Source organism: Diachasma alloeum, unplaced genomic scaffold (assembly GCF_001412515.2).
Source record: "Diachasma alloeum isolate Michigan unplaced genomic scaffold, Dall2.0 Dall_scaffold_00276, whole genome shotgun sequence".
Lineage (NCBI taxonomy): Eukaryota > Metazoa > Arthropoda > Insecta > Hymenoptera > Braconidae > Diachasma > Diachasma alloeum.
This window is the reverse complement of record NW_021680415.1, coordinates 460,144-474,100: the sequence shown is the minus strand read 5'-3', so window position 1 is coordinate 474,100 and position 13,957 is coordinate 460,144. Positions and strand designations below refer to the sequence as shown.

The window sequence follows — 13,957 nt, the reverse complement described above, 5'->3', positions numbered from 1 at the left end:
GACGCAGATTCCCCATCATCCCTTCTAAAATTGAGGCCCTACGTTTATACTTTCGTTTGGCATCAAAAACCATCTCTCGAATCTCGAGAAAAAATTTTAAAAATCGTTGTATTCAGCGTCAAACTATTGCAGTTGCACGTCAATAAAATTCTCTGTATTCCAGAGTCGAGATCATGGGAAATTTCCTAAATACTCAATTTCAAATGACAATAAAATGCGTTAAAAAATCCATGGCATCCACAATAAACGAAAAAATTCTCAAAATTCGGTGGAACAAATGGCAGTTTACGAGTAAAAAAAACTTCTACAAAATAACCGAGATTGGAAAAACACTTCTTTACCGAAGAGAATCGCGGTTTCGTCTAAATAAATACTATTGTTCTCTTTACATACTGGAAATATTCGTTACAGTTAAGATACTTATATTCAATATAAAAAAAACGAACAAAAAATAAATGCATATGGATATAAAAAAAAGGTATAAAAAAAAGAGAGAAGGCGACACGATTGTGACGCGGTAATGCAGTTTTGGTCTGGCTTCAACGAGAATCCACGATAGAAAAATAATAATAATAATCAAGGGCATGAGAAGTTGGGACGCGAAATCACAGTTGAGAAGAGAGAAAAAAACCAATCTTAAAACTTAAAAATCGAAAATAATTATATTACTTTATTCTCATAATAAAAAAAAATGTCGGATAATCGAGTGAATATTAGTCACTCTTCTCAATGATTTGTCTTTATATCTTCTATTTTCAATTATAAATTAATTGGAACGTAATAATCAGCAATAGAGAAAACAGAGAGAGAGAGAGAGAGAGAGAGAGAGAGAGAGAGAGAGAACAGAAAGAGAGAGAGGGGGGGGGAATGGCGAAAGAAACTGAATAGAGCAGAGGAAGAGAAAGAGAAAAGAATAAAAGAAGGGGGGGAACGCCTCTGACAAAGACAACTACGAGGGCGTCCCGCACGTGGACGAGGGCGCCACAATAAGAGCTAAGCTACCGGAGATCATTTGAAAACTGTCCACGGGCATCGCAGCGAGCCAATTCATTGCTGCGATCCTCGAATTCTATATCAAATTATCTACTTTAATTATTTAAATTCGACTTATTACTGATTCATTACTTTAGTATCATTTTTCACTGTTTCGTGGGTTTCATTTTTCTGTTGTTTTTTTCCCTCTAACTTTTAGCTATACACATTCTCGAACCCCTCAAAATCCTCCACTTATTCCCTCCATAATCTCCTCACAATTTTTTTTCTCATTTTTTTTTCGTTTTTCATTTCTCAATTTTTGGAATACAATCGACTTAATAACTCTCGTATTTACAGACTCCTGCTCGTGTATTTACAGAACTCAATACTTAATTTTCTTTATGATGAAGTGAACTCTGTATTGGCATCGAGCAATCATGAAAACTCCACAATCTTTAATCGAAGAATCACAAAAAAAAATTTACTTTCCCCTATTTAATTAGAAAACAAAATCACACTACTTTATAGACTCCTCTCCCTTATTTATTCGTAATGAGATCATCGTTTGATTATTCGGTTAAGTCCTCTTTGGATCTCGTCCTTAGCTCCCTCCGCCCTCTCTCCATTCTTCAGTTAATCTTAAATATTTTTTTTCTCCTCGTGTGTCGTAAATTGTTCTCTCCTCGTGGCTCCGCGGCTTATCTCGATCGCTCTTGGGAACGAGTGCGCAGTCTCGAGTTGGTATTTTTTATTTATTTTTTATTTCGATATTAAGAAGTGCAAACGCGAGACGACTCCTCGACGTAACCCCTTTCTCCCCCTGATTTTTCGATATAATCGGTCAACTACCTCACTTGGATGGTTCAGTCGGGCCATCAGCGTCGCCTACTTGGGCGTCTGACTCGTCTCTATCGGAGACGTGACACCAGCCGCCAGCCTAGGTACAACGCCACTGTCGTCCACAGGGTCTCGCGGAGTGGCGCTGGGATCAGGAGGGACAGCAGACTGTCCGGTGATGAGGACGTCGTTGAGGCTGGCACGGGGGGAAAACTCGTACCGATACATGGCAGTCTCGATTTTTCAATCTCAGCGTCCTGCAACATAAATTCAATAAAACGCATTATTATTGATGATTTATCAATGAGTGTTGATTATAAATTGAGATAAAGATGTGATGAGGCGCAATAACTTGTTAAATCTGAAGGAGCAAATGGTTTTCGTCAAGCATACAATCCGCAATCTCATATTTTCGTTCTATATGTGTGTAAATTTGTTTATCAGTATTGTATAATGATTTGACTCTATAATTGGCCATGGCTGTTGGATCTTTAATGCATGAAAGAAAATTCACCAATAAATAAACAATTGAAATTGTTTACGAATTATTTTAAACGTTTTTTAAATTGATGAAATCAGTTTTTTAAACGGTATTTCTACATTTGTAAATGTTTTCGGCTGCTTTTATTACGAATTGAAAATAACAATCGTTTGTAAGATGGACAATTTATTGTGTATTAATTACTTATGAACAAAAGAATTAATTTCGAAATACAAAATATTAATTTGAAATTTTTTTTATTGTGAAAAAGATGGGCAAATTCTTGATCATCATGAGAAGATTTTAAAGACGCATGTAAATAGCTTTTTTATGGAAGAAACGAAGAGTAGGGATTTTATAGCTGAATTTTCCGGACTATTTTTCCCCCATATTTGTTTCTTATAATTTCCGCTACTTTGTAACTCTAGCCAGAAATAAACTCTCGTAGAAGCATTTTTAGGGGTTAGTCAGCCATATTTGGAAGCGTAATACTAATGATTATAAAACCAGATGAAACATGATAAAAGAATATATATATTGGAAGCAAAAAAGACCCATATGTTATACATACGCATAAAATAAATATATGTATACATCGTGTGTATTTTAACGCAAAACGGTATATTTGATCATATGCTGGATTGTTTTGCGCATGAGATGAATATTGAATAATTAACGATAATTTTTTCGTGAATTGGAGGGACAAAACAATGAGATTTTGTCGGTAATGAGAAAGTAATTATGTGTGAATAGGCCGAAGGGCGGATGTTTTTTCGTTGTTGTGGGAAAGCACGAAATTGGCTCGCTGATGAGTATAAAATGAATTATTTAAATAAAGAGAAAATTAATAAGAGCGTCAAGGTGGAGAAGGTGGGACATAAGCTGTAACTGTGACTATGCGGATCGTGGGGAGCAGGCTGTGTAAAATGTTTTTTTGAAAAAAAGAAATGAAGAAAACTCGCAAAAATATGAATTCGTTTTATTTTTCATGCAGAAGTATTCAAAATAATTGATACAGCCCGCTCGCTCCAGATCCCCGCGCGTCAAAGCGTCACTGTGATCTCGTAATTAATAATAAATATCTAATTATAGTGAAACAAAAATAACAATATGAATATTGTAATCCCGGTCGTCCTCCCTGAGATTAAAGTCCCCCTCCGTAAGAAATATTTGAGAAATAAATGATAAAAGGTTTTTCTTTTAAACAATGAATAAACTTTTTTTTTAACCAACGTACCATATTACGCATTCAGCTGAGTTTATAAGAGATGATATGGAGAAAGTAGAAGTTGTTTTGTATTTTGTAATGATATTTTTTACTTTAATTCTCGGATTTTTACATGATTTCTTGGAGGCATTGTTCAGCGCGACGGTATGTTTTCTTGAGTGTTTTCTTTAGAGGAGAAAATATCGTCAATACACCTTCCCCGTGCTAACAACCTCGACATAATTGAAGATTCACAAAAATGGGTAAAATTTACTGCTGACATATCCTTCCAACCCCCGGTTAATCCCCCCTCAAAACGAATCAAATAATGTTCTATTGTTAAACCGAGTCCCATAATTACTGAAATCGTTGAGCCATAACCACCTCCGCGAAAATAAAAGAATTCATCCACCAATTTGTCCACGGTCCTGCGAGCACGAATAAAGGATCACTCTCCTCCCACCCTCCCTCTCGGTCAATTAATTGCGTGGTCCATTCTTTGTCTCGTCCACGAGGGACAAAAATGTACATCCTCTCGAACAGTGCCTCTTACTCGCGATTTTCCCATCTTAATCCGCACTCCGAGTAATAATAAACACCGGAGAGAAAGTCCAATCTGGGAGACGCCTTTATGGGTGTGAGCAATAATCTCGAGAGTCGAAATGGAGACTACACTCATTTCTTCTCCTCGTTGTTGCGTATTTTCTCACCCCTCATGTCTGACGACAACCCATCCCCCCCTGGACTCGTACAAACATTCATTCGGTCCTCCCGGGTGTATGAACGACGAAAGAAGATTATCGGGCGTGCGAAAAAAGGAGGAGACGNACGTACCATATTACGCATTCAGCTGAGTTTATAAGAGATGATATGGAGAAAGTAGAAGTTGTTTTGTATTTTGTAATGATATTTTTTACTTTAATTCTCGGATTTTTACATGATTTCTTGGAGGCATTGTTCAGCGCGACGGTATGTTTTCTTGAGTGTTTTCTTTAGAGGAGAAAATATCGTCAATACACCTTCCCCGTGCTAACAACCTCGACATAATTGAAGATTCACAAAAATGGGTAAAATTTACTGCTGACATATCCTTCCAACCCCCGGTTAATCCCCCCTCAAAACGAATCAAATAATGTTCTATTGTTAAACCGAGTCCCATAATTACTGAAATCGTTGAGCCATAACCACCTCCGCGAAAATAAAAGAATTCATCCACCAATTTGTCCACGGTCCTGCGAGCACGAATAAAGGATCACTCTCCTCCCACCCTCCCTCTCGGTCAATTAATTGCGTGGTCCATTCTTTGTCTCGTCCACGAGGGACAAAAATGTACATCCTCTCGAACAGTGCCTCTTACTCGCGATTTTCCCATCTTAATCCGCACTCCGAGTAATAATAAACACCGGAGAGAAAGTCCAATCTGGGAGACGCCTTTATGGGTGTGAGCAATAATCTCGAGAGTCGAAATGGAGACTACACTCATTTCTTCTCCTCGTTGTTGCGTATTTTCTCACCCCTCATGTCTGACGACAACCCATCCCCCCCTGGACTCGTACAAACATTCATTCGGTCCTCCCGGGTGTATGAACGACGAAAGAAGATTATCGGGCGTGCGAAAAAAGGAGGAGACGAGGGTGGAGGAAAAAACAACGTCACATTATAGGAGAATTATGGGGAACGAAACGCAATATAACACACGCTTCGATTAATACCCCAATGCTATAGAAATCCCTGTATTTTTCTATGTGTATTCTATTATTTATACACCTTCATAGGGTTTGGGAAGAATTATAGCTTTTTTTCAAAGAAAAAACATATTTTTTATACCAGGATTTTACTAAAAACTTATTCATTTCAGATATCCCTTCATTATAAATAAATAATGAATGTTATTCATAAATTATTTTATGCATCTTCATTTTTAAAAAATCTCTATTTTGTTTTCGCTCGAAAAAACAATAAGTAAAAGAAAAAATGAATTGAAATGTGAATTAAAACGAATAGAATCAGTTAAAAAAAATTGAATTCACTTTGTTTATTACAAAAAAATGTTTGTGTTATGAATTCCAACTTCCTTTCTCATAAACAGAAATACAAACGTGAAAAATATTACAAGAACCGAAAGAATATTCTCGATTTTGTTTTATGTTCGAAAAAATGTAATAAAAAAATTGAATTGAAAAGTGAATGAAAATACCTAACATTTTATAAAAATCAAATTTTCCTCGTGAATTAGTAAAAAAATGTTGGTGTTGTGAACTCTCACTTTCTCCTTCATAAAAATAAAAATGAGTTTAAAAAATGGATAATTGATTCCATAAAATACATAATTGCGGATAAAACCTCTAGGAGTGGCAGAAAAAAAATTCCAGAGCAGTAGAGAACAAGAGTTTAAAGGTAAAAGTATGGGTACAGCAATTGTAGAACAATTTAAGGGGTCACTTTTTCCTCTTATTTAATGTGTACCGGGGAATTTATAACGGGCAAGTGCACGCGGCCACGGCCTCGTGCGTTCAACGACATGCCCACTTAACTTTCACGTGCTAAAGCCCATGGGGGATGTGGCAGTTTACATCGTGTTACATGCTCACTTGACTCCGGCATGCATAATATTCGGGTTTATTTATTTACTTGGGCCATTTATTTTTCGCATCGTCCCGTGAATTACCCGGAAGAACACCTGAGGAACTTCTACCTCGAGAGATGATCGATTGGAAAAATAGTTTGAGGTTTTATCGCAAATTCTTTGTGATTGTTCTTGGATTGCGAATATCGTGAGTCACTTCAGTGCTTCGGGGAACATTGCTCGATATGTGTGTCACTGGGCTATCGATTGCAAGTCAATAGGAAACTTTGATGCCGTTCATGATGCAAGAGGTATCGATTGAGGTGGAGAAGGTTATTATTTCGCAGGGGAGTTTGAGGTTGTAAAGGGCTTTTTACGGGGTTTTTAGAGACTCAAAATGATCAAGGAGTGATAATTGAGTAATTGAATTTTCGGTTGATGATGATTTTGAAGGAGAATTAGGAAATAAGTTTGATATTCCGTTTTCAAAAGTGTTTTTTTTCGTTTTTGGGAAAAATTTGAGTTTAGGGAAGAGTTTTTGACATTTTGAGTCTTTTAGAGTTTTGAAACAATCAGAGACTAATACTGAAATGACTACAAAATGCATTTGTTAATATTTTTGAAGATAAAATAGGAAATTAATTCCATATTTCGACTCGGAAAATTATTTTTTATTTTTTAGAAAAGTTTGACTTTATGAGAGACTTAAAATTTTCGTGAGTCTTTCATAGCTCCAAAATAAAAAATAAATAATAATTGAGTGTCAAAAAAATTCATCCTTGATGATTTCGAAGGAAAAATGCGAAACAAATCGGATCTTTTATCTTTAAAACTACTAACGTCAGGAAAAAGTCAATTCCAGATTTCGAAAAAACGAAATTGAATTTTTTTTTAATGTGAAATTGAAAATATTTAAATTATTTGAATTTAACTCATTTAATTTTATAACAAACATTACTGATTTTTTTTTCATTAGTAGACTTAAAAATGTCAAGATGATAAAATATTTGATAGTCGTATGAATTAAGAGTAAAGAAATTCTGATATTTCTAGGCTCTCGTAGTAATCCCCCCATCAATGGAGGGGGAGAATGAGAACAGCTCGCCGAGGGAAGACGATAGACGTCTTGCAGGGTCAGAGACTCGATATTTATTGTACCCGTGGGAGAGACAACCGGCTGATAACTAAATTCGCGTTTATGGCCCTGAATTTATACCAGCGACCTTCCCGATACAGATATATAATAATGACCCGAGAGGATAGAATCCGGGGGAAGAATACTCATAAATATTCAATTGGAGTCCAAATAATGATGGGAAGAATCTCAATTTTATTTCCAAAACAACAATATTATTTATCAATTTATTTATTGTCAAATCGTAAACTAAATTCCCCACCTTTGTCTCATTTTTTAAGTGTGTTCATATTTGAATTAAAGAATTGATTGAAAGTAAATATTGATGTTTATTTAAATAAAATAATTGATTTGAAATAAAAAATTGAGAGCAAACTTCAGCCAGTTTGAATAATGAAATTTAAAAAACCCTAGAGAATTTTCCAGTGATATTAATCGAAATTTGTCAGCCACTCATTTCTTTCTGATGAAATTAGATCCATCCGAGTTCGCCAGACACTCGGCAGCAATTAATTTTCCGACTAAAGGTTCCAGAAACAAACACATAAAACCCAATGATATTTACCAATTAATTTGTTATTAATTATCAACTGAACGATTTCTTACCGATTCAATTGATAGTTTAAATTATTAACTGAATTAATCAATTTCTCCGTAGTTTTCTGATGATGTCTAACGATTAAAAATGAGACTGAATGAGAATTTTAAGTCCTTAAATTCCACTTTCTTCATCAAACAAAATGACAAAAACCCTCGAAAATTTTTCCCAGTGATTTTAATCGAAATTTGTCAGCCACTCATTCCTTTCTGATGAAATTAGATCCATCCGAGTTCGCCAGACACTCGGTGGCAATTAATTTTCCGACTAAAGGTTCCAGAAACAAACACATAAAACCCAATGATATTTACCAATTAATTTGTTATTAATTATCAACTGAACGATTTCTTACCGATTCAATTGATAGTTTAAATTATTAACTGAATTAATCAATTTCTCCGTAGTTTTCTGATGTTGTCTAACGATTAAAAATGAGACTGAATGAGAATTTTAAGTCCTTAAATTCCACTTTCTTCATCAAACAAAATGAAAAAAACCCTAGAAAATTTTTTCCAGTGATTTTAATCGAAATTTGTCAGCCACTCATTTCTTTCTGATGAAATTAGATCCATCCGAGTTCGCCAGACACTCGGTGGCAATTAATTTTCCGACTAAAGATTCCAGAAACAAACACATAAAACCCAATGATATTTACCAATTAATTTGTTATTAATTATAAACTGAACGATTTCTTACCGATTCAATTGATAGTTCAAATTATTAACTGAATTAATCAATTTCTCCGTAGTTTTCTGATGTTGTCTAACGATTAAAAATGAGACTGAATGAGAATTTTAAGTTCTCAAATTCCACTTTCTTCATCAAACAAAATGACAAAAACCCTAGAAAATTTTTCCCAGTGATTTTAATCGAAATTTGTCAGCCACTCATTTCTTTCTGATGAAATTCGATCCATCCGAGTTCGCCAGACACTCGGTGGCAATTAATTTTCCGACTAAAGTTTGCAGAAACACACACATAAAACTCAATGATATTTACCAATTAATTTGTTATTAATTATAAACTGAACGATTTCTTACCGATTCAATTGATAGTTCAAATTATTAACTGAATTAATCAATTTCTCCGTAGTTTTCTGATGTTGTCTAACGATTAAAAATGAGACTGAATGAAAATTTTAAGTCCTTAAATTCCACTTTCTTCATCAAACAAAATGAGAAAAACCCTAGAAAATTTTTCCCAGTAATTTTAATCGAAATTTGTCAGCCACTCATTTCTTTCTGATGAAATTAGATCCATCCGAGTTCGCCAGACACTCGGTGGCAATTAATTTTCCGACTAAAGTTTGCAGAAACACACACATAAAACTACGCCCCCCGAAGTGTTAGAAAGGGGCGAGTGAGGTTGAGGCATTTTGTGGTAAATTGAAATGTACACCGAAGTAGTAGGTATCCCCAGACCGACGGAAAACCCATACAGCATAATGGACCGCACATTTTCCAGGTACCGTCACCGCAAGTGGTGAGTTTTGGTACGTTAAGGGGGTGGTAAAAGTTTCCGAGGAAAGTTGAGTTAGTTTGGGAGTTTCTAGGCATGAGAAAACTCCCAGGGGGAGTTGAGTTGAAATGTTTCACAGGTTTCTGGTAATCATTTTCTCGGCTATTTATACTTGATGCTAATTTGAAATGTCACGGAAATTCAGCTCCATTTCACGAACTCTCCCCTAGTCATGTCCCAAACGATCCCATTCAGTGAATTAAAAATTTTAATTAATTTTATTTTCATCGGACTTCAGTGGCTGATAACTCGGGAACGGCAGAGACGAATTTTCCTTGTTTTCTTCATTTCCAAGGTATTTTTTTAAGCTTAAAAATGAGATATGATTCATCCGAATCGCATCGTTGAGTCAGGAGATATTCGCGATTGAAGACAGTCCGTTTCACCTCACTCTTATTTTCCCCCGACTGTCTTTAACCGGTGATAATTCCAGAACGGCAAGGGCGAATTTCCTAATTTTTGTTTTGTTTTCAACGTGCTTTTTTAAGCTTCAAAGTGAGATGTGACTCGTCCGAATCACGTCGTTGCGTCAGGAGATATTCGCGATTGAACAAAGTTAACTTTGCTTCGTCTTTGCTATTGATGATTTCATGATGTTTTCTACATTTTTTCTGATGCACTTACCTTGGTCTTGGATGCATGAAAGTCATCAGCGATATTCCTCAGATTAGCTCCCACACTGGCCCACTCTCGTTCGTTCAGTGAGTCCCTAATGTGTCCGCAGCAGCCGCTACAGATGCCACTGTCGTTCCTACTGTTGTCCTTCTCCAGCACTGAACTCTCAGACGTCAGTCTTCGTCTTCGTGGTCTTGGCCGGGGACTTGGTACTGGTACACTGCACTCGGGGAACTGGAATGCAGCGTCCCGGGTGGGACTGCTGGGCGCTGAGACTGTCACCTGGGGCTCAGGCGGTGGCAATTGCTCCACTGCCGAGAGTACGAGATCGGGGAGCGGGAGACGGGAAAGATCCGAGTCGATTAGGATCACCGGGTGGTCACGGGTTCCTGGGACGTCCGTTGGCCGTCGCGGCAGACGGTCTGAAACATTGAGGAAACCAAAGATTAATTAATCGACTCGATAACGATTCCTCTTATTCAGTTTTTTAAAATTGTTTCAGAAGAAAATGGCTGAACATATCATACGGTAGAACCACTCGTTTGAGAGATTAATTGATGTTTATTTATGAAGAAGACGTGGAGAATGGAATTGTTGATCAGTTTTTTTTTCATGTGAGTCAATTGACGAATTTGATTATGGAAAATATTGATAATTTAGAGCTTAATTTGCACAAAAATAAATAAATAAATAAGTTTTGCAATTTTAACGTTTTAAAAGATTGTGTGAATCTTGAAAACGAATGGTTTTAAGAAAAAATGCGTACAGAGTTTTTTATAGCTCATGGAATTTCCAGCAAAAAATGGCTGAACATATTCTACGTTAATTTCACTTATTTAGGAGTTAATTTCATGATTATTGAGGGAAAAGACGTGAATCGAATTTTTTGATGGATTAGTTTTTCATTTTTTTCCAGGCAATTTAATCCATGAAGTTAATGACTGAAAATATCAATAATTTATTGCATATTCTCCCCAACAATGAACAAAAAATAGAGTTCGCAATTTCAACGTTTCAAAATACTGAGTTTATCAGAAAACCGACGGGTCTCAAGAAAAAATGCTTTCAATCCTTTGTCATAGCTCACGAAATGTTAAATAAAAAATGGCTGAACATATTTTACGCTAATTTCCCTCATTTAGGGGATCATTTCATGATTATTTATGAAAAAGCCATCAAAAAACGAAATTTTGACGAATTAATTTTGCACTTCTCTTCCGGGAAATTCAATGAATGAAGTTAACAATTGAAAATATCAACAATTTATTGCTTAATCTCCCCAAAAAAAAAATAATAATAAGTTTCGCAATTTCGGCGCTTCAAAATATTGCGTTTATTTCGAAAACGAGTGGTTTTAAGAAACAAATCCTATGGACCTTTTTTACAGCTCATGAAATTTCCTACAAAACATGTTTATATAAATTTTGTCGTAAACTCACTCATTTAGACCATAATTTGACATTAATTTATGAAAAAACATTTGAAGCGAATTTTTAATGCCTAAAATTTCTCAATTTTGCTTCACCCACTTTAATAAATAAATATGCTAACTGAAAATATCTCAATGGATTAACCTCTCCCGGAATAAAAAAATTCTCAAAACATCCCGGATACCTTTCCACCCCATTTTACGACGCAAAACACAAATATGCACAGCGATGATCCAAGAATGCACGTCTGACGATAAGAAATTTACGAGTGCCCGTGTACATATTCACGTGTCACTGAATATTTTCCGTGATCGAGTGACATATAATCCGGAGTGATAACCCGACTCCCCAGAAAAATACTCATCCGGACGGAACACGGAAGAAGTATGAAAAAAAAAAAAACAGGGGAAAGAGGGCAGAGTATAGACGAGCGAGAGAGTGAGTTTTATGCACTCGTAAAGCCGTTGCATATGGTGCACTTGTGTATATCTTGGTTTATCGAGTCTAGACGCGGTAAGACAACGAGCCCCCGTTGGCACACAAGAGCCCTCCTCGTTTTCAAAGTGGATTGTGGGGTGGTACTTGCAAATTAACTAGTCTGTATTCATTCTTGGCGATTTTGGGGAGTTGTCATGCACTCGAGGGAAATTCATTCGTTTAATTTTTACGGACTCTGAGGAAATGAAAATTTTTTTTCCATTCTCCCTTCCCTAATTTCATTTCTCTCTCATCTTATGAATTATCATTTTGCCAATTTATCGCTTTACTTTTGTTCGTCATTGATAATAAAAAAAATAATAATATTAAATATTTAAACGAAATAAAAGCTTTTTTTCATATTTCGCTTTAATTTTTTCGTTGTTCAATAATTTTGTTCCTTTTTTTTTCATTCAGATTTTTTAAATTAATATTAAATATTGAGGAGAGTTTCTTCTTCTTGATCTTTCCATTTCTTAATTAATGATTAATTGATTTTATTCATGAACGCTTGAGTTAACTTTTTATGAATGAAAAAGCCACCGCCGCCGTGTGTTTGCGACCTTTGGATATTCTGTGGTTTTGGCGAGTTGTCATGCATTCGAAGAAAATTTATTCGTTTCATTTTTGTTTTTGTTACAGACTCTGAGGAAATAAAAATGTTTTTTCCATTCTGTCTTCACTTTCTTTTTTTTCATCGTCTGAATAACCATTTCATAAATTTATTGCTTTGTTTTTGTTCTTCATTCTCGTCATGAGAACAGTTTTGTGAGAATAATGATTATGACATCATTAATGATAACAACATGATAATATTAAATATTAAAATGAAATAGAAACGTTTTTTTCATATTTCACTTATATTTTTCAATTTTTTAAACTCTGATTCAATTAATTTTTCAATAGTTCGGTCCCTCATTTTTGTATTCATTATTTTTATCATTAATAATAAATATTGAGAAGAGTTTCTTTTTCTCGATTCTTTCGTTTCTTAATCAATGATTAATTCAGTTTATTCATGAATCTCTTGTCTTCAATTTTTCTGAATGATAATAATCTTGGCCTTTAGATAAATTTTTTACGATTATTACAAACTATTACAATAATTTTGATGACCGAGCGTGACAAACGTCAATTGCCTTCCAGCTCATTGTTTCACGTCACCTCGCTCGTGTGACAGCATCCTTGACATTTTCCACATTGTCTTCTTTCACTTTATTACGAGGGTAATATAAAAAAAATGGGGAAAACGTGTGTTGCCCGTTGGAAATCGATTGCAGAAGTTTGGAATACTTTTTACTTGGTTTTCTTGAACTACTCTTGGTTTCAATGTCTCGTTTTTCGCATTTTATGGAACACGTGGGCCCGCATGCAGGGAGTTTACGTGCTCACTTTGCACTTGCATTACGTACACACCCTTGAAGCCGTTGAGAGCACGTATGAGTCAACTATACAATACCATAAATATTGCCGTTTATTTGCATTTTTTTGTTGCATTCAAACAGAGGAAAACCGTTTGAAAAATCTTTGGTCATTTTTTTTTCAGTGAGATTCTTTACAAAAATTTTATTTTTATTTGCCATTAGTTATGAAGAATTCGTTATTTGTCTTGATATTTTTTAATCATTAAAAAATAATTGTTAAAAAACAAGACTTTCCTTTGGGAATAATGAATACAAATAAATTCATGACAATTTTTTAATCAAAACATGAATATTCAGTACTAAATTTATTTATTTACTTGAATTTTACTTCTAAAATAATTGAACTGAAATTTACAGTTTCCATAGATTTTTTCATACAATTCTGAATTTTCAGTGAGAAAAATATCTTGAAATTTCCCTAGAACACCAAAGTAATGAAAATTTCCCCAAAATATACCACAAATGCCCCGCAAAAATGCTCAAGTCATGTCTTTCCTAGTCTCCTCCCGACAATTCCATCTCTTTATTAAATTTTCAACAGTTGCCTTGCACATTTCTCCATCCATGAGTCGCATTCGGGCGATGCAGTTTTTGCTGCACAAAGAGCCTCACTCAAGGCCGCATGAGTGGCGCACGCGCGGCGCGCGCACAACGATACGTGTCCCGTTTGCCGTCACTGGGCAAAGGCGGGGGG

General features: G+C 35.4%; 1 protein-coding gene across 1 annotated transcript in view; it reads right to left on the bottom strand.

Moving 5' to 3' along the window:
• Positions 1-1,846: 1,846 nt before the first annotated feature.
• The window catches only part of LOC107037975, an 18,937-nt gene continuing 6,826 nt past the window's right edge, over positions 1,847-13,957 (bottom strand). The window contains exons 2-3 of the mRNA XM_015256820.1: positions 9,942-10,354; positions 1,847-2,069 (exon numbers count right to left, since the gene is read on the bottom strand). Of these exons, the coding sequence (XP_015112306.1) occupies positions 1,884-2,069; positions 9,942-10,354 (599 nt within the window). The 3' untranslated portion in view covers positions 1,847-1,883. The remainder of the gene's footprint in view (positions 2,070-9,941; positions 10,355-13,957) is intronic.